Source organism: Synchiropus splendidus, chromosome 1 (genome assembly GCF_027744825.2).
Source record: "Synchiropus splendidus isolate RoL2022-P1 chromosome 1, RoL_Sspl_1.0, whole genome shotgun sequence".
Classification (NCBI taxonomy): Eukaryota; Metazoa; Chordata; class Actinopteri; order Syngnathiformes; family Callionymidae; genus Synchiropus; species Synchiropus splendidus.
The window spans coordinates 3,369,582-3,394,353 of record NC_071334.1 but is presented as its reverse complement, the minus strand read 5'-3'; the positions used below and the strand labels follow the sequence as shown (position 1 = coordinate 3,394,353).

Below are 24,772 nucleotides of genomic sequence, written 5' to 3'. Positions count from 1 at the left end.
GGACCAATGGCCTTTACACACCTGCAGCTATCTGCTTCTCTGCTCGAGTTTTGTTGTTTGTTTGTTTCAGAAGTGGACTGTACGAGTGGATCTGTATTTGTGTCAAATTCCAGCGGTACGTTCGACGACCACCCTTAGAGCAAGAGCGTCGACTCCAATAACCCCTCCAAAAAAAAAGTCACTCGCTCCTTCACTGCCAAACTGACGTCTCACTCTCGACTGGTCTTTGTTCTTTCCAAGATGAAAGGCGAAGAAAGTGTTTTGGTATCTGCTCAGTGGAGGATTTAGCTTGGGGTCGCCGTAGGTTAACAGCATCGGCACACACACCTGCTGTTTTTTAATGAAGAGGATTAGGATTCTTTAAAATCGCCCGCCCAGCTGATCACAGCACCACCCTCGACACAAGTAAAGGAGCGGAGGTCGACAATGAGGTTCCTTTTTTTTCTCCCTCGTAGCAGTAAAAGGTCCATTAGAAGCTCCACGGTAGATTAACCACGACGTGCAGCACTGGCCCTTGATGTTCCGTCCCTCAGCCACCTTCAAAGTAGCTGCGGCGCTTTGTTTCACGTGCAGATGTGCCAAACTCCTTCAAACTAACAGCTTCCTCTCACACCAAAGAGAGCGCAGACATAGAGGTTGCGACTTGGAGCTCTCAGAAATCAGGGAAAAAGGTCTCATTCGCGGTGTGTTTACACTCATCCGAGGAGGTCACAGTGCAGCGCCAAATATGGCAAAGACGCGAGCTGCGATCCGATTGTGAAAGCATGTCCACAGATGCCAGGTCATAAAACATCTCTCCAGTCTGGGGTTAACTTTGCTCCTCTGGAATTTGGTTTGACAAAGTCACACATAAGTGTTTGGATAAAATTCTGACTGATCGCAAAATAATTGAAGCCGTAGAGGGATGTTGAAAGTTAGAATTCTGGGTGGCTTTCTCACCTCTCACTGGAAAGTACAGCAGCACAGATGGAAGTGGAGAGAGAGGAAGTGTTGCACTTGCAGCACGCTATTTAAAAAAATAGTAATAATGAAATAAAAAAAAGAATGTTCTGTCAGGTCACAAGAGGTCATCACACACCATGCCAGGAGGGCATTTCCTGGGATTTAACTGCTCAAAAAAGTGACTTCATGAGCCGGCTGTGATGGGACACATACGGTGAATCCTGGACTGTAGAGTGCACCCCAATATTAGTGTTCACTAAATTTAAGATGGTGTTCATCCATAAGCCGGTCTATAAGCCGCGGGTGCAGTGGTGCTGTCTGCACCGTAGAAAGGCTTAAAAATGCACGAGGATCTCTTCTAAATTAGTTTGGAAAACGGGCTCCAGCATGGAGACCATGAACCATGAAACAAACTGGCCAATGATCTGAACTGGAATCATCAACTCCTCACATCTGTTATTGACATTAAAGCGCTCAAAATGTGTCCCAAGTTTCAACACCACAGCCGGTCTCAGCTGCTGCTTCTCGTCTCCGCTCCTCCAGGAGATCGGCTCTGTGGGTGGAGCTGCGGACACGCGAGTGAAAACAGAGCATTTTGAGCGCTTTAAGGTCAATAAAACGCCTGTGATGTCATGGGTTTGATGTGACCAGGCTCAATATTTTGAAAACCATATATTAGCCGCATCGCTGTATAAGACGCAGGGTTCAGAACGCGAGAATAGTACCGGCTTACAGTCCGGGAATTACGGTAGTTTATTATTGATCAATAAAAAGTAATGGACTCTAGACACCACTGGGGGAAAAAAAGATGTATGTTATGCTCAAAGGCAACTGTCTATTGAAGAACCTTTGTATCCAGATGTTTTTCTGAGGAGCCTGCTCGTGTAAGGTAGGGTAAGAGGGTGCAGCATTAGTAAGAAGGGAAGCGACTCCGAATCGCAGTTAACCTGTCGCTACTCATAGAGGTCTTTTGTACAATACCAGTATAGTTTTTGTTGGAAAAAAAAAAACAAAAAACAAAAAAAAAAACAAGTGCAGTATCAGTTGCGGTGGCCATTGTTCCTCAGATGTCTCCCACCTTTAAAATCAAGTCTGGATCAACAAATGCAAGATCAAGTCAGAGAGAAGTGATTCAGCAGTTATGATAGTCATGAGTTCTCAAGCTTTGCTCAGTCATCTAAATGTGGGCTGCCACCTCTCTGACACTGATACTGTGCGGTCAGCTGATCGCACCAGCAGATGTCAAGCTAACAGTGAGGGGAAAAGCCCCTGCGGAGATTAGAGGGAGGTGGACAGGCGCGGAAAACAGCCTTCCTGGTTTAGAACAATCACAAAAAAACAAGAAAAAAACTATGTGCAAACTTCTCTCACATAAATAGACTACAGTCACTGCATTGTGGAGCACCATAGGGGAGAGGAGGAGGAGGGGGTGGGTGTGAGTCTGACTGACTGAGAGTGTGTAAGACATAATTTAGGTTTCGAGTTAGTGTATCCCTACAGTATCGAATGTATCTACTCGCACTAAGAGCTGCAGGAGCCTTGGCTCTAGTGGATCTAACAGCGCTTTTCCCCGCCATGAGTCCGGTTCAAACCCAGTCCTGCAAAGAGCGCTTGCAGTGAACCAGCAACCGCGGAGCCCCCTTGCTCTGCAGCGTGTTGATGATGGCGTAGATGAGACCCAAGATGCACAGCACCAGGACCAGTGGGATCGTCACCATCAGGATATTCATGGTCCGTTCCTCGCTGTCGTCCACCTTCAGCACCACATCCACCTCGTTGGTGTCTTCCTCCCGGCCCTCCCGGTAATCTTCGTCCTTGTCGGCGTCCGAGCCTTTGCCTGGGTCGGTTTCAGTCCTGTCAGGTACATCCTTGTCTTTGCCCTTGTCCGGCTCACGTCCGGCGTCGGGATTGAACGGCGGACGGTTGACGTCGGGCTGTTTGCGGCCCGAGTCCGTGTCCCTGTCTCTGTCGGGGTCCAGGTCCACACTGCAGCCCATGTAGTCCCTCAGGATGGATTTGGGGTAGCCCGGCTCGCTCTTCATGCGGTGGTTGTCAAACTTCCAGTACTTAGAGCCTTTGTAGAAGAACGTGTACGCTGCCAAGACAAGGACACGAAACTCACGTACATGTTTGAAATTCAATCCACAGGCTGCCCGCAGAGACTCACCTCCATCGTCGCTGAGAAAGGCCCCCTTTGGAGAGGATGGCACCGACGACCCCCACACACTGATGGGCTTCGGGTACCCTCTATCAGCTGAGCGTGACTGCTCATTAAAGCGCCAGTACCTGTGCAGAAGATGAAACTACAGTCTGAGATGGACGGATGGATGGATGGATGGATGGATGGACGGATGGATGGATGGATGGATGGATTAACGGATGGACAAATAGATAGATGGATGGATGGATGAATGGATTGATGGATGGAGCGAGGGATGGATGGATGGATAGATAGATGGATGGATGGATGGATAGATAGATAGATAGATAGACAGACAGAAAGACAGACAGACAGACAGATGGACAGATAGATTGCACGTGTTATCTAAACACCTAAATTAAATGGACGGATGGATGGACGAACAGACAGCTATATTGGTAGCTAGATAGATGGATGGCTGGATGGACAGATGAACAGACAGACAGCTAAATAGATAGATAGACAGATAGACTAGAAGACAGAGGAAGACAGGGTAACTGTTGGATGGATAGCTAGATGGACAGGCAGATGGATGGATAAATGGATGGATAAATGGACGGACAAACAGACAGCTAGATGGCTGGATAGATAGATAGATAGATAGATGATAGACAGACAGACAGACAGACAGACAGACAGACAGACAGAAAGACAGACAGATAGATAGATAGAATGATTGATGGACGGATGAATAGATCAATGGATGGATGGATGGATGGATGGATGGATGGATTCAGAAGCTTACCAGTCTCCCTGGAAGAAATAGGTGTAGCCGGAGGGCTCCCACCAGATTGCGGTGTCAATGCGATCGTAGGGAATATCCTGGCCGTAGTCGACGAGCTCCAGTGGGTAGCCCTGTTCCAGGTTCGCCTCACGGAAAACCCAGAATCTGCTTCCTGAAAAGAAAAAAAAGGAATCAACTATCGATGAACTACACGCGCCCTGTGCCACTCCCGTCCAGAAACCTTCTGAACTCAGTTTCATGTTCAGTCACGCCAACCATGACGTGCCTGCTGGCTCCGCACACACACACACACACACGTGCGCCGACACGTCCGTGACATCAGATAATGAGGAATCCTAGAAACCCTCGTTCACATGCGCTCGTAAACGATATTGAATCATTAGTGATCTGTTGGCCCACGATCAGAACACATGCAGCAGAATCAGAGCCAAGCGACTGACTTCACGTTCCGTCTTGTAATTATCGGGTTGGAGCGCTGCGCCGAGTTTCAGGCTGCGGGGAAGGTTTTATTATTTTCACCGTGTCAGACGGGGACTTGGTACCTCTTGGCAGCGCTCGAACTCCTCTTGGCTTCGCTCGCTCTTCTCCTGCCCCAGCACTTCATCCTGCCCCCCAAAACTGTTGCATCTGGAGTTGACGCAATGTTTCCCCAGAGCTCCCGCTGAGCCCCATCTTCACGCAAAGGCTGAGGACTCCTTCCATCAAACGCAGCTCTTCTGACCTCTGGACTTCATTCCTTCCTGCTGTTCCGCAGTTGTTTGGCTTCACTTATCATCACTGCGGTTTCTGTTACACTTGTTTTGGTGGAAACAGCTGCCACCAAGCTTCTCATCGCCGAAGCATATTTTGCTTTCTGTGTTTTGTTTAGTGACTGACCGCAAGCTGTTTCTCTTGACCCACTGATGCTTCCATTGTTAAAAGACGCCTGCAGATATTTTGCCAGTGTGTGAGGACAAACATGGACTGAAATGAGGGAGTCATTTCTATGACTTACGCATCATCAGCAGCAGCTACTAAGCTGTATGAATATTCAGAAATAATGGAGATTTCAATGCCCAAAATCTTTGTGATGGAGAGCTCGTGCTGATAAAACAGAAATATATTCTTGGAATTTTAGCGTTAGCTTTAGTTTCATACTGTTTTACATGATCTTAGTAAAGATGAAAAGATTTTAGGCTCAGATTTGGATAACTTGAATAAAATAACACCATTCTAAATTTTCGTTCGTTTGTTGTAACAACAAATCTGAATTGTAAAAGGGGAAAAGGCAAATAAAAGACCCTTAGATGAAACAGTTGTGATTGTTTACTGTTTTAAAAGCATTCACTGAACTCTTAGCAAGTTTCTTATGCCTTATTTTTCATCAAAATATCTCGTACCACTCGATATCAGTGATATTCACTTTTATATATTTCAGCAAGACTGAGCATATTTCTATATTTTTGCCCCGAAATAAGTGAAAAAACATCATATTTAAGTCTGAAACAAAGTCCCTCCGTCTTGCTGAAGTGCCATATACAAGTGAATGTATATTAAATGTTAAACGTGAGCTATTTTGACAAAAAATATTGATATACAAGGGATGACTTAAAATCCTCCAAACCATTAGGAATATTCCATTTGACAACCATTCTAAGTCACTTACAATACACTTTGAATTTTAAAAAATGAAGTCTTGACTACGGTCCATGACTAAGTCCTACTTTGATATTGATGCAGTCGATGAAAGTACTTGGGGGTGATTCTGAAAAAGTGGCTTGATGGCCTCAGCTGTTTCGAAGCCCTCCAGCCTGCTGACATCAGCAGCCCAGGCCACCACACGCTCAGGTGGAATCTGCTGAAGGTGAGACCGGAGAACAGCTGCAGGCCACGACTCAGCATCCGCCCAGAGAAATGTGTTCAGCTGTCGGACGTCGTGTCAGAGAGATCCGTCCTGACTGAACATGATCGCAGAGACGGCTGTGTTTTGAATTCTTGGTCTTGGTCTCCTGGACGCTGGACAAGTGCCTGCGCCCCCGAAAGCATCTAAACTTGACTCGACTGTCGCCTTCTGATTTCCTGCTTCCTCCTCAGCTCCTCCCGCATCTTCTGCTATTCCATTTCCCTGGCCTCCGTCCAGGTGTCGCGCTGGGAGTCTTGATGATGACATCATCACCATCGGCTCCCCTGCATTAGCGCCGCACATCTTCATGTTTCATTCAACAACGTTATCATCACGGTGACAGTGTTGCGCGGAGACATCGATGTGTGGATTCCCTCATCATCTCACATCTATTCCCTGAATGCAGTCAGGTCTTCCATGTTCCTGAAATCCCTGTCAGTCCATGAAAGACCTGGCTGCGACAATGAAACTGTATTTGCTGACTCAGCAGATGCTCAAAATGAATTCCCTCCAAGAGTTGCATCAAGCTGGAACCTAACCTTCTTGCAGTGAGGCAGCGCCACTAACCACTTCCCCGCTGAGATGCTGGGACGTGAACCGTACCTTTAAAAAAGACGAAGCGGCCGTCGTGTCAGCAGCAGCTACTAAGCTACTAAGATTTCTATGCCAAATGTTTGTTATGCAGAGCTCACGCTGATAAAACAGAAATATATTCTTGAAATCTTAGCTTTAATTTGATGCTGTTGTTTGCGTTGTCAGATGTGAACCATACCTTTAAAAAAGACAAAGCGGCCGTCGTGTCTCTCGTAGGCAGCGTCGATGTCTCCAGGAAGACCTCTCCAGAAGTGGCTGATCGGCATGGGGTAATTGTCCAGAACCCTGTTCCTACGAACCCTCCAGAACCAGCGGCCCTGAGGGAATAACAAGTCTGTTAGGGTCCATGTATGAATTCAGACGTTGTGGGTCAGTGGGAGAGACAGTGTCTGTTGGAATCCTGTTTCGCCCAATGATTTAAGGGCTCAGATGGTGACCTCAAAGTTAAAAAGGAGTGATGCAGTGGATCGACAGCAGTTCGTCCTTCAAGATAATACTGAAAAACAAAACTTGTTTGCCTCCTTAGTTGTTGCTTGATGTTGCCCCTCTGCTTTCACTTGCAAGAGTCAAAGCCAAATAAGGAAAACTGGCCTTTTGCCAATTTTCACCCAACACTGGGTTCTGTGCGTCACATGTGAGTGTAGTGGATCAGACTCAGGACACTTAGCGTTCACCACTTGAAATGATCCCTTCAAGGCGAGGCTCCGGATCTGACTGGAACCCAAGTGGGAAGATGAAGCGCGGGTAGATTCCCAGGACGCCAAAGTCTGAAGTGAATAACATGACTTATAGACAACTGGGACATTGTCGTTACGAGGGCGTCTTTTCCGTTTGTTTATTTTCTCCTCGTGTCACACGTTACTGACCTAAGAGCCGACTGTGTCTGACAACATTAACAACACTATGTTGTTGACAAATAACAGTCGGCTAGCGTCCAGGCTAATGTTAGCGTCAACACGTCTCTTCGCTTTGGCTCCAGCCATTTCTTCTTTGTTGGTTGACCAAACCAAAAGTGAGATGCTAGAGGCGCCGATGCTAGAGGTTGCAGAAAGGCTGAAGCAGCCGTTTCCAAAACGCCTCCAACACTCGACATACAGTGAACAAAACACAGCCCGGCAGCCAATGATGCTAACGTTGTCTTGACGTCATGAAGTGCCGTCCAAATCATTCGGGATGTCGGAGGGCACTCAGAACCAAGCGCTAGCATTAAGGGAGAGAAGTGGAATTGGACCTAACAAATGTCCGGCCTCTGTAATGGCACCGCATCATATCTGTCGGCCATCTTGCCTTTTTTTGCCAGTGTGAAGAATGACACAATGGGTCAAGACTGACTGCTGTCTCAGCATAAATGGGTTAAAAGCCATGACTCAGTGACCCAGCCAAACACAACAGTTAAAGTCTCGGAGCGGCATTTTTCTGGCGAGAATCCAGACGCTTCACCTTCATGCCAGAGCGCAGAGTGAACCTGACAGCTCATGAATTGATTAAAACATCTTGTTTCAATATTGGATTCCGCTTAGATTGACTGTCTGCGGCGAGCAGGAGCACAATAAATGAGCGGAGACATTTCCCTTTTAAATAAGTCGACCGGCGTCTAATGGACGGGCCTCAGTGGAGTGGGTGGTAATGATGTGCTACAAATGACTCCCACTGCTTATCTGCATAAAGTCGTGGGGCTCTTGGAAGCTATAATGGAGGAAGGCAGTCCGCAGACTTCTGGACTTGTCAGGGCCTGGCGTGACCCCGTGATGTCACTGGCAGTGGAACTGTGTCTCAGCATTAACGGCGGCGCAACATGAGATTGTGGCTGCCTGAGCTGATGAATCAAAACACGGCGCGTGCGTGAGGAGGTCAGAGATTTCGGAAGTTCCAAGGTGACTTTTGGAATGGAAAACCGAGCCTGGTGTCCTTTACATTAGAGGTGTGTTCGTCGGGTTCTCTCATATCTGCCGAGCGCTTCTGTGATCAGCACTTTGCCCACGCACACACCTCGCTGCTTATCTCACTGTCGCTGAAGCTAGCCAGACCTGAAGGTGAGCGCACACTGGTTTCTGTTGAAAGGCTTCCAACTCAGCGCAGAGTTCAGAGACACTTATTTTAAAGACGCTCAGTTGACAGTGTTCCTTTACATCTCTGCTGAGGTCACGACTTCTGTGTTGAACCCCGCCTCAGACATTGGACGTTGACCATCCGAAGGTGAAAGTTTAAAGGTCATGAGGTCGTCCAGTCGATTTCATGTGCTCTTAAACATGAGTCAAAACCCGCACTTTTTGTGTCTCCTCACCAAGGACACAGACAATTTCCAAAAAGTTCCAGACAAGCCACTTGAATTATTGAGTTCATAATTTAAATGAAAAATGATGTTTTCCTTTAACTAAAAGTGTAGTTTTTGGCAGTTTTACATGCCACCCCATGATGCTGGATATTACAAAGACACTGTTTCTTTCGGTGACGTCACAGTCAGTTGATGCAGTTGTAGGGTTCAACCTTGCCACCCCATAATACCACCCCGTCCTCACTCCCATGCCGTTGTATATTGAGACTTTTACGTCTCATACTGACGACAAAGGCAAACATTTTTTACTCTATTGAAACGCCTATGCGTCAACATGCGACGCCGAAGGCTGCCTTTCTCTTCAGTATCAGACGCAAGAGTCTACTTTCCCAACGTCGATATATGATGCCATGGGAGTGAGGATGGGCTGCAGGGAAACCATTGTTTTCTAGTGAACTGAAAGGTGAGGGAAAGTTTAAATCCTTACATTCCAATACCACAACGTTTTGAAGTAAATGTATGCATTATGTATCAAATGGAGAGTGGGTTCATTTGGGGTGGTAAAAAATAAATAAATAAAATGATGTTTTGTTGCAGGTCATACATGTTTCAGACAATATGAGTCTCTATATAAGGCCCTGTCCTGCACATCTGTTGTGTCAAACTGAAAACGGTGAAGGTTTTCTCTCATCTCACTCTTTACTTTTGATTCATGTGGTCTGAAATCACCAACAGGCTACTAAGTCGTGTCTTATCTGTATAATAGAATCATTGCTTCCTGTCATTGCGTACCAGGAAACATGGCAGCAAAAGTCATAACTCCAACACCCTCTGAAAAGATAGTGTTTTACTATAGAAGGCTGCTTGGCATGACTTCCTAAGCAGCTGTGTACTTCCCTCATGGCTCACCTTGAAAACAAACATCTCCCCCCGCAGCATTGCAACTGTATCAAAGTTGCCTTCGCAGATATTGGGGCCGTAATGATCGGGTCGGTCTGTGGTTCTGGGGCGGTCCGGTTGCCGCGGGGGCGGATGTGGTGGTCTGGGCTCCGGCCGACGAGGTGTCACAGTGGGCAAAGCTTGTGTGGGGCTGCTATCTGGCTGACCTGCCAGAAAAGAATACAAAGACATTACTAACTGGTCTGAGGACTTGAACAATTTTTTGATTATTAAAATGACTCCACATAGTGTCACAAAAAAAGTGCTGTATCCTAAAACTGTTTATTATTCCAGTTTTTCCTATCTTCAAGAGCATACCCCTCTGTTGTCCCAAGCCATTTTATTGAGCTTCAAACTCAAGGCTCGGGGACCAATTCCGGACCATCCAAGAGCTGCCTCTGCAGCTACAAAAATCCATAGGTTGAATCCGAGTCATGAACTGAACAAAGCTAGACGGGTGAAGAATCAAGTACCATAGATCTGCTGAATGCCCCTCCTATCATCTTCGGGCAGCTGGAAGTTGTCGGTCTCCATCCACTGGTAGAAGGGAGCCATGATGGCCAGGGGGTTGTTGGAGTGCTCCAAGCCCAGGGCGTGGCCCAGCTCGTGGATTGCCACGAGGAAGAGGTCGTTGCCTGCATGGATGACGGACATGGAAAAGAGGGGTTTTAGCTTCCTCACACAAATAACACAGAATTGCTGACACAGCGTGGGAAGCCCTGATCCATAGACTTGGTCATTGTTCTAAAAGCCTGGTCATAAATCAAAGCCTGCTAGTGACTTGATATGGCTCTGACATCTTTCTCATGTCAAGTGACGCTGTTGCCCGCTGTCGTGCTGCGACACTGACCACTGCTTGAACTTCCTCTTAGCACAAAGGACAATACCAATAAATACATGTAGCGCTCTCTGAAACATGTCCTCGACACGAAGGAGCAGGTCCCTCTTCATCTATGGCTCTTTGTCGCCCGCCAATGTGCTGCGTGAACTTTGAACTCTGGGCCACATTGATTGGGCAGATTTGTTCCGGCGACCTCCTGCTATTGGGACGTTATGAATTTGCACAGGAAGAGGACACAGACACAAACACATCTCGTGGCTTGGACAGGCTAAACATCTGAGTCACATGAGTGTCCTCGTGGTGCTCAGCGGTGAGAACAGTTTTAGTCATATCAAGTGGGGAATGACGAGTGTGTGCTCCACAAAGAGCCCTTTGTGAGGTCACCGAGGCGACTGTCCACTTCACCAACTAACTTGACTAGCGAATGGTAACAAAACGTCTTGCTTGGACTCATTCAGCCTTTCATTGGTCTCTGTTTGTTCATGGTTCACACTGAATTCAGAGCAGAAAATCCCCACTATTGCAGCACCCTGACAACCAGAAGGATTCCATCAAGCCCTTCGCCTTTGTAGCCAAAGGCTGACTCACATTTGTCTTATCTGACCACAAAAGAACACAGTGCACGTGACCTTTCACTCCCGCCGTCCTGCAGCGCTAATGTCAGGAAGGTTTGTTTTGCATTGTCAGGAAATTGTTTATAAGACTTGTTGCTCTGACTAGTGCCTCGGTGGTGGTGGGGATGGGGGGATGAGGGTCGTAGTTGGTCACAAGATTTTCATGAAGACGCTATGCTTCACCGACAGATGAAAGCGAGAGTTGCGCGAGGGAAAAAAATTGGAAATCCATTAGTTTCCTATGCATTTTTCATGTGTTTCTATTGATTTATGGGGAAATGTTAAATCCTGTTCAACCCCGAGGCCCAAAGGGAGGTGAAAGGTCAGAGCTTTTAGGAAATTTGAGCATCTGTGACGTGGTACAATTTCAGTAATATATAACCATTATTTGTAATTCATCAAATTACTTGCGTCACGGTGGACAGGAGGAGTGCAACACGACGGTCAGGCCAGTTTTGGCACGGCTTCATTGGTAAATAAATAAATGAACAGGGTCTCTGACTCAGACAACACAGTGCTTAGGCTCCATCAATCCATGGTCAGCCCCAGGCACTCGAGGGATTTGGAGGGAGAAGTCAGGGTCTCGGGTTCTGCTCCTGAAAACAGGAACTTCAGGGGCAGGGAAAATGTAGACAGAGGGTTGTCCAGATGCAATAAAGGATTGGTTCAAAGTCTGCAGACGTGTGTCTCTAGCCAAGTCAGACAAGACTGTTGAAATGCATTTTGGCTCTGAGAAGTCTAAGTAGGTGTGCTGCAACAAAGGGCCTGGTCTCTCTCTGAGTGGGTCACACTCCCACTTAGTGTGGCATTCAAGCGTCTCTGTGATCTGCCCCACTACACTTAACACACACACACGCACGAGTCCATGGGCAGCCAGCGTCCGCCATGTTGATAACAGGGAAGGAAGGGCCATTGTTGCCACACAGCCTTTGGTCTGGGGGGGTTAATGGGTGCACTGGGGGGACGGGCTGAGTTAGTGGTCAAGGCATTTCTGCCACTAAAAGACTGGCTCTGAAAAAGAAATTCTACTTTTACAACAACGACTCTTTCATCTGAACTTGATCTGGGAGATGAAAAAGGAGCAGGGACTAAGGACAGAAGTGAAAATAAATACCATACCTGCTGAAAACTAGTTTGCCACGTGATGATGCTATGAAACTAAATTCACATTGCTTTTAATAAATATCCAGCTTGCTGTCATGTTCGCACTCAGTGTGCACATTCTGTTTATCGTCTGTTCTGCGTTTTCCCTGTGCTGTTATTTTGTTACTCTCTGTAGTTTTCGTTTCCTGCCTTCCCGTCAGCTTATTGGCATCGCAGCTGGAACTCATTCCATCATCAGTGCTTCCATGGATATCTTCTCCTGGGTTCCAGCCTGCAGCTGCCAGATGGTCTCCTGGTGTCCCGGGTACCTCTCCCAAGACTTATGCCTTGTCGTAACTCTGAGTATTTCGAGATTCCTGTGTGCGCTTGAATTCCTCTTCAGTCGCTTCCTGAGTTTCGTTTTGTCTCCTCCATTCTCTAGCCTTCCCACGTGTGAGCGTTTTACGGTCTCACTTTTCATTTATCGGTTGTTGCAGTTTTTCCTCGTGTGAGTTTGAGTGTTCTCCTCCACGTAGCGCTTTTAGTTTATTGGTTTGTGTCCTCCCCCGTTTTTACAGGCTTGATATTAATTTGCCCCTCTTTTGTTACAGATTCTTCCCCAGTTGCTTCGTGTAGTTCCCAGTTCGTGTTTTGGTTCCGGCGCCTTCAGTTTCCCATTATTGTTCGTCTGTGTTTGTGTTAATCGTCTTTATTAAATTCCTTAATTTCACCTTGTAACCTGTAAGCCTGCAATACTTGCACCTGGGTCCATCCTCAGACAGCCATGACATGTGCTTTGTTATACATCAATACTCAAACAGTAATACAAGTCTCTGTCAAACAAGGAAATGCAAATCATTTCACAACAATTTCTGAATGAAGCAGGGTAGAAACATGCCTCCCTCACCTTGAACATTCTGGTTTCCGATGGTCCAAGGCTCGTCCGAGTCAAAATGTGTGTCTCCACCCATGCCTGGCCCGGGGAAGTAGGCATGAGCAAGAAAGCCCCCCTCTCCGTCGAAAGGAGAGCTGTCTCCATGAAAACCCGAGGCGAAGAAGATCATAATGTCGGGCTCCTTGCGGCGTCCGTACTTGATCTCTTGGTAGGGGATTTCGTCAAAGGTCAGCGGGGTGACGCTCTGCCAGACTTTGAAGGCCCGTCTAATGGCTTCATATGAGTTATACTCCCCGATCTTCGGGGTGTAGTTCTGGATACTGCGAGGAAAGACAGGAAGATGAGTGAACGTCTGCGGGACAATGGGGATTCATTATTTAGCAAGGGTGAGTGTGTGTATGGGTGGGTTGCGCAGTGTGATACTCAAAACAACACAATTGTGTACCATTTTATCACTATAAAACCAACATGTCTCTGTTTTGTTTGAGGAAAATGTGGCTCTCTAGCTCAAACAAAGCTTCCCCCACAATAAAGTCGACCCGTCCACCAGCACTCCTGAGGGATTACCGAGGCATTTCCAGGCCCGCTATGAGATGTAACCTCTCCCACAAGTCCAGGGTCAGCCTCAGGGCCTACTACAGGTTAGACATGGCCTGGAATGCCTCACAAGAGCCGGCTCAGATGGCTTCTCTCTTGACCGTAGGTGATGGTAGGATTGACCTTTGCCTTTAGACTCCTTCTCCACAATAGAACAATATAGAACTGGAAACCCACGCTCCATCCTTCTCTCCCTTGTGGACTAGACCCCAAATAATTTACGACCAAGTTAAAGCTCAATGCTACGTCCAGATCCGGATATGGACGGATTTTTCTGTCCGTGCTGAGCATTCAGAGTACGGACTGTGCTCTGAATGCAGAGCACAGACCAGGATTCGCATCCTGAGTTCAGGATACGTATCAAATGGAGCAGTACCACCAGAAACCATGGGGGGCAGTGCTCCTCTTACTGCCCGATACGTAGCCCTAATGAGACATGAAGAAGACATAACAATGGAGGAAACTCTCCGTTCTCCTGTGGCGATATATTTAACGTCCTCACTGACAATGCTACCTCTCTTTTCTCTTCTGTGCAAGAGCTACATGATCAATACTGACTCCACAGACGGCATGTTGGTTTTGGAGTTTGTTGTTGACATAAACCTTTGACTCTGGGCTGCTCCCCCTGGTGGATATATATTGGTGAAGAGCAATACCAAAGCGAAGGAAGCATGGAAGCAGGTGATCAGTGACAGTAACATTGTTTGAAGTGGACGGGTCCAGTTTTGTAGGTAAAGCCCAGAACCCTGGTAGAAGAACATTCACAGTGGCCCCGCTAATAAAAAGTATCCCACATCTTTATTCGGACCAGTTGTAATCCTTTACCTGTAGGTTAAGTGGCTCTTATTCCATTTATGTCCAGTGAGGGCGTAGCGTTTCCGCCGCACGTTGGTCTTGATCTGACCGCCAAACTTGTCCGGCACACCGCAGCGAGGTCTTCTCATCGCACTGGACAAAAAGGAAAGAGAGGAGAGGACAGTTCTTCAGCGAGTGGTGACTGGAGGAGGCCTGTGCTCTCTGTTTCGCTCCATAGTGCCTGGCGCAGCTGTGAGCCGCCAGTGGAGGAGAGCTGCTCAGCTGCTGGAGAAGCAATTACCTATTCACTTTAGGGAATTAACCCAGCAACCACTCCTCTTAAATGCCCATATTTCTTCGTCCTGTGCCAGAGTGTCCCATTAACATTCACTCGCAGAGCTCATTCTTGAGTTTCAATGAAACCAACGCACAGCTGCGTGTAACTGGAAGACGGGAGAGGTTTCATGACTCCTGCTGACCTGATGGTTTGAGGATCCATTTGTCCCGTCACCTCCAGGCCGTAGAACCTCTGCATGTCGCTGACGGCGTTGGACAGGATCTGAGCCGATCTCATGGTGGACATCTGCCTGCTGGCCTGAGGCAGATAGCCGTACATCCTCAGCCATGACTGCGGACACAAAAGAAGTCCACACAGCGGATCATCAGAATGGACTTGTGCGACTAATACAGAGTGAGGAGAATTGCGGAAAGCATCCAGTGCTTTGTTTCAAGAGTAAAAGGCAGAGGTCAGGTCATTTCAAATCCCTGTGACGGGTCCTGTATCCACTGCACGGAGTGAGTGGGAGGTCCCACGGCCTCATGGACTTGAAAGAAAAATGTGATATTTGATCCAATCTCATACGAAGCACAGTCTGCTCCACCTGTTCCGTGGAAAGAGGAGATCACTTACGGCGCACACACACATTCATTTCTGGGCTGATACCAGATCCGCGGCCCCCCGCCCCCCGACGGAAGTGCTGGGATTATTTTAAAGTTACAGCCTGTTTATCTTTTGTGGGGCCGTCCGTTCCGACGACAAAGACTCGGCCCTCTGTTTACTCAACCACTCCTTCCTGAATCGCTCCTCACATACCTGAAGCATTAATGATTACACTCACACTGTCCTCAGTCCAAGTTCAGCCAGCCACTCCACCACCCGAAAACCCCACTCACTTGCTGAGTAATGTGGTTGGCTATCGACGGGACACGAAAGTATCAGAAGCACCTTTCAGTGATTTAATAGTTAAACACACTGAGCTGAAAAGCCCAGTTTCGCAATCAGATGGCTGTGTTTTTCAGTACCATAAAGTCGTGCAGTACATATTGATATTAATCTTAAAAAAAAAAAAAAAAAAAAAATCTGAAGTTTCCAAATATATTCAGCACAAAATGCTGATGCAATTTTATCACATTTGTTTCTCGTGCTGCTGCATCTTATCATTGTCTCCCTGCGCTAGTTTGTCATACTTTATTGCTTGTTATAAGGGCAATTTTACTTGACTGTATTGTTTATGGTGCCGGTTATAGTCGTGGGTGTGTTTCCTTCAATTCATGATGTGCTCGACACCATTAAGAAAAGTCATTAGAACAAGGTGAATCACTAAAACGCTCATTCTTCCTGCTCGTAAAGTGGGGCCATACTGAACAATAAATAAAACACAACACGGAATATTATTCCGCTCAATCAAGAAGCGAAAATGAATATGACAAAACCAAAGGCAATAATCGTAAAAGAAGATTACGGAAATGGAACCATGCGAAAATGCTTTTTAATGAACCGTAAGATGGTTCGAATCCTGTTTAGTGCAGTTTGAGTTGGATGCTTCAATAGGTGGAGTCTGATGTTCTGCTGGTTGACATGCAGTGGAGAGAAAGTCGACTATGTCATGCACCTCAGCACTTCTGGTTCTGCTGTCAGTAGAAGAGGGAGGTCGCGGGGAGCCGTTCAGACTGTTATCGCGATCCTGCTGCCTGACTAACTAGCTTAACACGCTCAACACGCTTCCTTCAGCAGATGTCTGGATTAAAATAGCAATGTCAAGTCGCTAAAGCACTGAGTTGTGCTTTCCATCCCCTGACTAGCTTAGCAACCATGGTTGCTAACATGGAGGTTATGATGTCTTAAACCAACAAATCACTTCCTCTAATATTCTTGTGAGGACAAACGATCAAAACGCTCTGCATGAATATGGACATCATATCCATATTCACGCATCATATCAAAGCAGCTGATAGAAGGTTTGTCATGTGATCACTGCAGACATGGGCTCAGACCCAGGAACACACACTGCATCAGGTCACACACACGTCTCCATTGTATAGAAGGTTGTTAGACATCATGAGACCGCGATGAGTCTCAGAGTTTGTTTACTTCCACTGCGTAGCTGAAACTGGTGCAGCCGCACATCATCCAGTCCCATCTTACTCCAGCTACTGGCTACATGCTAGCTTAGTCCAGCTACTGGCTACATGCTAGCTTAGTTCATCTACCGCTTTCATGCTAGCTTAGTCCAGCTACTGGCTACATGCTAGCTTTGTTCAGCTACTGGCTACATGCTAGCTTAGTTCAGCTACTGGCCACATGCTAGCTTACTTCATCTACCGGTTTCATGCTAGCTTAGTTCAGCTACTGGCTACATGCTAGCTTACTTCATCAACCAGTTTCATGCTAGCTTAGTTCAGCTACTGGCTACATGCTAGCTTAGTCCAGCTACTGGGCTCCATGCTAGCTTAGTCCAACTATTAACCGCATTATCCAGGTCGCGTAGTCCGACTAAGAAAAATTCCAATTTCTCTCCAGTAGTCGGACTAAGCTGCTTCCATGCATTTTGAACGTTAGAACTCAGTCGGATTAACGCAATAATTCGGCTTTCTGAGCCGTCAGGTGAACATAGTCATGTCAAACTCAATTTCCAATAAAAAAAATAAAAAAAACTATACTATGAAAAGGATTTAATTCTAAATAAATGTATCTACTGTTATTTTATAGATAATAAAAACACAACAGTGCAAAAGATTACAAAGCAGAGGAAGGAGAAAACGTCGAGGCTCTGAACATGACGCACTGAAGTTCTTGGTGCGCTCGATCTGAACGCCTTTCAGTCCTTTTTCATGAACATGCAGCACTAAATGAGCCAAACCAATCTCCCCCTAACAGGTTCAACCCTCATAAAAAATCACTCCTCTTTTTCCCGAACGGGCAGGAAGAAGTGAAGAGAGAGCCGAACTGGATGTGACCCTGACCCACCTCAGAGCTTTGCGATAAGAACCTTCAAACAATTAGAAGGAACATGAAATAGAGTGACGTGCATGCTCGCTCTCTCCCTCCTTCCCTCCCTCCTTCTCTCTCTCTCTGTCACCAGCCTGATGAAATGAAGACACTTCAGAAAAGCGCCTTTCCATGAGGAAAAATGCTTCAACACAAATGTTCTTGGGAGACAAATCATCTTTTCTACTGGGATTAGTGGCGGGGAATATTGATCGCTGTCTGGTGTCATGCTCATATTTCAGCCTGCGTAGCGATGAAAACATCCAATAATGTCTCGGATAACAATAGACACCGTGGGAGCAACAATGGACCTATGAAATTCCCACATCAGAGGCCAAACCCTGGTCAAGTGCATTCAAAACAGTCAGGACATCACCCTTTGACTGGCTGTTCTAGGCTGCAGCAGAGAGTGAAAAAGCTCTCACACCTTGACTGTTGAAAACATATATATATTTTGTAGCTTTTTAAACATAGGACTATTGCCTCATTTCCCCGTCCCACCCCTGTACTCTCTCAGAGCTGGTGAACAAAACAAGGGAAGTGCCCTGTCACTGCTACAGCTGTTACACAGTGCATTGCATTGTGGATGATACACGAGATGATATATATTAAATATACTAAAACTATTGCTCATTTGACGACCAAAGCACGAATCATAATGGAATTCACAGAAGATGTCATGAATGTTTAGAATCATGTACGATATGTTATAACAATGTTTCTCAAGCATCATAAGGGTCAGAGGTTCTGGAGTCTTTTTTACCAAGGTTTAGCCATGTCCACAACTTACAGTACTTTATAAACCGTGTGCTAAATTTCCATGCATTGACATGACCACTGGTTCCATAAAGCCTTTCAGATGCATTATGATGCCTTATGAATGCACTTATCATGCATTACAGATGAGTGCGTTTTTACTAAATAAACATAGCTAAAATGAAACAAGCACACAGACAGAATCAGAGTAAAAAAATGTATAAAAAATGTGACAGGCTGCAAATCCTCATATGGAATGAGTGAAAGTAGATGACAACGTAAATTAATAATAAGTAATAACAGTAGAAGATAACAGGATAAGTGGATGCAATAATGCCCCAGTAGAAGAAACATTTTCAAAGAAGATTTTTAAGTGCAATAACTAAACAATAGTGAATATGATTCATCAATATCAGCAGTGACGATGATAAAATTGGCTAAACAGTGAAGTAGTGACACAGGTGAGGTATCATGAAACAGTGTTGCAGGGTTGATGAAACAGTGTGCTAATTTTCAGAGGCCACTAGACGGCGCTCTTGGTTTGGAAATGATGCGAGGCTTCATCAGCGACGGTGCCATCTGGTGGCCTCTGCAAAATCAGGACACTGTTTCATGAAACCTCACCGAAGCCTAAAACTAAACCGAATGGCTCAGTCAACATCTAACAAAGTACAAGGCACTTTCATGAAACCTCACCAACCCATCACTAGTCTGAAATGAAAGAGTCAAGTGTGTCACTTCCAAATGACATGTTGTAAACCGAATGGCTCAGTCAACATCTAACAAAGTACAAGCCACTGTCGTAAAGCTGTATAAGCTATCAGAACCAGCGGGTCAGAGGTAAATTGGCTGGGGATTTTCCGGAAAGCCAAATATAGATTCTTGAGTTGACGGATGAAGGGATGCAATTTTGAAACTGTTTGGCCACACAATAATGGACAACCACATGTGATCAACATTACAAGACGAGCTCCTCTCTGCCACTGTCGATACGTAGTTTGGCATGTTTCATTGCTCCGCAGGGTGCAGACAATGCTATTTCAGGGTCAAACAACTTTGGGCTTTAAGTGCGTGTGACTGCACTGAGACTCGTGGGAATCGTCGCCAATAATACAACCTGAGGATTCAAAACCAAAATCGCTCCAAAATGAATGCATGATACATTTTGGATGAATCCATCTAAAAAAGGATCCATGTTTACATTGTTTTATGAGTTTCACTTCCCCTCACTTATTCTGACCTGAAGCCGCCCAAATTCCCAAGGACACTTCAAACACAGAGATTCAAGTAAATGGACTCAAATGATCTACGGATGTAATTGAAGTCTCCTCCACCGCTTGAGTCTGTCTGCTCACTCACCTTCCTACATCACTCGCGTAGCACAGAATACAAATCTCAGAACAAGCAATGAGGAAAGTGTGTGTCTGTTAAATGGTCTCTCCCAAAGTCCTTGAGCCTACCTGCCAAAACCAGAGCCGGCAATATACAAGGAGCCGTAAAAGCTGCCAGCGCTGTGTGTGTGTGTGTGAGTGTGTGTGTGTGTGTGTGTGTGTCCGCCACAATGTCAGCCAAGATACTAACAGAGCTTTTATTTCAATGCTTGGTCTGGTGCCATCCATCGCCCCAGAAGACAGACACGCAAACGGAGACGAGCATGAGGAAGGACGAGCAGAATTCCATTTCATTTCAGCGTTTCCGAAAGTACACAAACATGGCCGCCGCACCATGAACCAGAGAGTTCTGGAGAGGCTCACGAGCCGGACCTACAGTGGCTAACACGGGTGGGGAAAGAGGACCATAGAGACCGGATCAGTGCCGTGACTGTGTTGAGTGAGGAAAATGGCTCTTGTTCGTCGGGGTTTGAGTTGCTTCACTCTTTCAATCAGATTCACAGGTTTGCTCCCATCGTGGAGAGACAAGAGGCGGCATTGTACTTCCTCTGATGCCTCTGAGTCCCAGACGCAGCATGCCAGCACTTGTGTGAGTGTGCGTCCCAGTTGGAGAACAGCTGTCACATTGAGCTATCACATGCTGCACAGCTGAGACCCCACCCCCCGCTCTCTATCTTTAATAGGTGACTCCATCGTAGCTATCATTTCGTGAAACTTCTTCCTCAAACAGCCAACATCCTTTTGACTTCTTACTACTTCATCCTTGGAGTCCAGATCACTGGCGCAGCATACATTGTCTATAGCGTCAACATCCTCACTCCCATCGCGTCATATATATTGACGTAGGGAAAGTGGACTTTCGCGTCTTTTACTGCAGACAAAGGCAGCCTTCAGCGACGCTCACGTTGCGGTCCAGGCAGGGCGCCGTGGATTGTGCGTTGCCACATGGAGCATCAAGCAAGGGGGGCGGAAAAAAAACACCTTTTACTTCCATATAACTCCAAGTGTGGGTGTGGCTCACGCATCACAGAGCACGAGGAGCTCCACACGGAGGTGCGGGAATGCGCAAGCTAGTGTCGCGTCGCATCGCGGGGAGGCAGGTTGTCAGTTGCCATTTATTACCCCTTTACATGGCTCTCCTTCTGAGTGACGGTACTGAAAGTCAACGGCCGTTTCATTGGCTTTAAATAGCAGCTGGCTCAGAACAAAGAACGAATGGAGCACCATCCTAACCCCAAGCTAGTTCTAGTTCTTTTCACATGTTGCGCTGCCAATGCGTCAACATGCAATGCTGAAGGAGGCTTCGTCAGTATACTACGCAAAAGGCAACTTTCCCAATGTCAATACATGCAAAACAGCCTAACACAATGCCTCTCCCTGTGCCAGAGTGGGTTATCTCCAGGAACTCTGTTTTCCTCCCACAGCCCAAAGATACGCTCACTAGGTTAACTGGACTCTCTAAAATTGTCCCTGGGTGTGTGTGTGACCTGCCCAGGGTGAATCCCGGCCGCTCGCCCAATGGCGGCTGGGATGGGCTCCAGCACTCCCCGCAACCCTCCACAGGACTAAGGTAGAATTCTTGAGAAGCTGAGAGAGCAACAATGTATAGAGAAGTATTGTCTCCATGGCGCTCTTAAAAGATTACATTAGGTTGTGTATGTCTTTACCACAATTTCAGCATGAGCTGGAGCTCTGTCGAGAGCTTCCATATGGTGTTTCCATCTCTTTAAGTGGGCCACTTCAACATGAATAAAGGACGCCTGATTGTTCAAAAGAGCACATGATCCCAATGTAAAACTGCTCATTTGCCTTTTTAACTGACAGGACTCAGGCTCACAGGACTCCATCTGTTCAAAGGCAGACTCACTTTGTCCCCTGCGACCCTTCTACACGGGCCTCTTACTGTACCTAGCACCCAGTCCATCAGAAGTCTGGCGCCTCAGATCAGTTTTCTCGCCACAGAAAAATTGTTCCTGCTTTACTTAAGTTGAAAGCCTACCACATTGTTTTGACATACGGTAATATTCTACATTGAAATTATGTATTCAAGTATTTAAGAACAACACGAGGAACACAGTGCCAAAATGAATGTGCCAAATTTTACTTTCAACTCACTTCTGTTTTTCGATCAATACTTGCCCTCACCTCAACTGCAACTCTAGAATAACTCAGCGACACCAAAGAAGAGGTGAAGACATCCTGAATTGTCCTGCCTATCAATCACCGCTGGCAGGCCCATTCTCCCCTGAGCAGTTTCTTTTCACTGAACTAGAAAGGCGCTCAGAGAGGGCCGACATCCGCCGTGCACAGGCACAGCTGCTCTCATTTGGCAAAACAAACGAGGCACCACTTCAAGTTTCAACGCTGCTGACTGCCTATGATGTCGCCCGGTATATATAGGGCATATATCAGTATTGGCACGTATCTCGGGATACAATACGTTTCCCGATACAGGAGTGATGATGCGATACTGTAAAATCAGCAATATATTGCAATGAGAACCATCATTTTAAGAGGGAAAATCAGTTATATATTGTTATGAAGTCAACATTGTGCACAAAGAAAACGCTTATTATTAAACACGTTATTAAGTATCTGTGTATTAAATATTGATATAGACAACTTAGAATGACAAAAGGTTTTGGGATATTTCAGCAAAAATGTCAGTACAATTGTTGATAATATTGTCTTACACCTCTAGTCATGTGCAGTCGCCGCCATCATTTCCTAGACATTTCACTGGAAACCATTCATAGCTTTTCAGGTTATTTTGCAGCCGAATCAGACATAACCTCCTTTTCATCGATGTGCGATGAGAAAAGGAAAGCGGAATAAACGTCTCATGGAAGTCAAATCTGTTTATGTTTCAGATAACTTCATCCAAAACAAACTCTATAGAGGTTATTTTTTTTATTAAGTCTGTTTATTCATATTCATTTCACCTGCTCAGAAACTCAGCTCCTTCTTTGAACTTGACTGGAAAAACGTTTATTTAAAGAGCAACAGTTGAGATCCCTTTCTTTTCCCAGGGAAGCTATGAGGAGTGTTGAGGTTCACAGACTGTCAACACACGGGATATAAACCGGGCTACAAGTGGTTAGGGATTTCTCATCCGTCCACACGGTGCGTAAACCCTCCGTCTGTGTGAGACGCATGAGCAGCTCGACACACACTTGGCAGGGAGTTGGAACCTGACTAGACAAAAAGAGCACCCTGCCTCACCCTGCATGGCTTTGACCCCTGCGAGCCCAGAGACTGGTCCTTTTCGTGGTCGACCTGGCTCTGCGCAGGCGAGCGCCACGGACCTCGAGCTCCAACTGGAGTACTTTTATACTGCTCGCTTTCAGTGACATTAACCAGGAGATTGTGTGTTTACCTCTGCGTTGAACGTGACGTCATCCCCCGACCCGAAGGCTCCGAGTGCGCACAGGCAGAGCGCGAGCACGGCCCGTTTCCACAGCAACCAGAAGCAGCTGTCCCGCGAGGAGCGCGCCATGGTCCGCGTCCAGTGCCACACACCCTCGCAATGTTCTCGCTCTCCGGCCAGATACTCGTCTCAAACTGGCGCAAGTGCAGGCGTGTGTCAAGCTACCGACATCCAGTCCTCAGCAGTGCGCTTGCGTCCTCCATCGCAGCTCTCACCAGTGCGGTTCACACGCGCGTAAGTCCCGGGGCGCTTCCTTCCAACCAGCACAGGGTTCGTCAGTCATTAACCCGGGGTTTTCTTATCGCCTCGCACACTTTACTCGAACCTGCATGACAAAAAAAAAAAGTCAAGTTTAAGCCAGCAAACGGCGGCTGAACTGCCCGCGGCTCATTGAAAAGTTGGCAACCCTTTGAAAAATACACGTCTATAGTAATAAGTCATACGCGTCATAAGCTGACGTTTCCGCGCAGTTGGAGTCCAGTTCGTTGTTTTCCTTTCGTGGAGAGAATCCTGCGGAAAAGCGCGTCGCGGGCTCGGTGGTGTGGTCCGGCTGTGGGAGCCTGATGGACAGTGGACCGCTGCTCCCGTGCTCCGAGACTAGCGTGGTTATGGTCTGTGTGAAGTCGACCAAAAGAAAGAAGGCAACTTCCGTCATGACTTTCAAAGTAAAACGCCAACGGGTCAACGCTTTATTTTGAACTTCACAGCAGGAAACAGCGTCAGCGAGCGATTGCTGTGAATACGCTATGAAAGGAATGGCTATATATATATATATATATATATATATATATATATATATATATATATATATATATATATATATATATATATATATATATATATATATATATATATATATATATATATCCTTTAAGACGAATTACACATTTTCCCATACTCCCACATGCTTCAAACTTCAATTGTGATGACAAAAACTAGCACTACTGTCATGTCTTTATGCTTTCACAGAAAGTCATGTTAGACACAATAAAATCTCATTTCATTCACCAAGAAAGGCAGATTTAAGCACCGTAAATACACTCGAAATACCTTGTACGATTGTGATTTTAAACTTGAAAATTCAAGTAAATAAAGTCAAGAAATAAACACTGTATGTCCACAGTAACCATGTTATCATTTAGTGCACAATTGAATTTACTGTTTTCTTTTAGGGTTGTTGTTCACTGTTATTACAATGACAGCTCTGGAATTCAAGCAAACAAGTAGATAAAAAAAAAAGTTGAGCTAGCAAAAAAAAAAAAAAAAAAGAGTTTTTGCTCCTTTCCAGGCGACGAGAAGTCGGCGGTAATAAGCATTGCTGCTTCTTGTCATTTGTTAGCAGCACCTGTCAGCACCACGGATGGTTCAGAAGAAAGACGAGAGGATCCAGCTTCCTCAGGCAGCTCTTCATTTCCTTTGTCTGTGAGTGACGGAGACGGCCGAGGGCCGTGCCAGGATAATCAGATCCATATCTATGGATAGCATCTAAAGCAGCAGGAAGCGGCTACTCACCGCACCAGTCGGTGCA

General features: G+C 46.2%; 1 protein-coding gene across 1 annotated transcript; it reads right to left on the bottom strand.

Annotated features, from left to right (window-relative positions):
• Window positions 1-1,942: 1,942 nt before the first annotated feature.
• On the bottom strand, window positions 1,943-23,843 carry mmp15b (matrix metallopeptidase 15b). Its single transcript, XM_053886774.1, has 11 exons — window positions 23,688-23,843; window positions 23,194-23,569; window positions 14,882-15,030; window positions 14,433-14,555; window positions 13,023-13,330; window positions 10,051-10,212; window positions 9,548-9,744; window positions 6,542-6,680; window positions 3,888-4,038; window positions 3,110-3,228; window positions 1,943-3,037 (listed from the first exon to the last, which is right to left on the bottom strand). Exons 2-11 carry the CDS (start codon window positions 23,311-23,313, stop codon window positions 2,529-2,531), a joined length of 1,977 nt encoding a protein of 658 aa, XP_053742749.1. The 5' UTR covers window positions 23,314-23,569; window positions 23,688-23,843; the 3' UTR covers window positions 1,943-2,528.
• Between the last annotated feature and the right edge of the window lie 929 nt (window positions 23,844-24,772).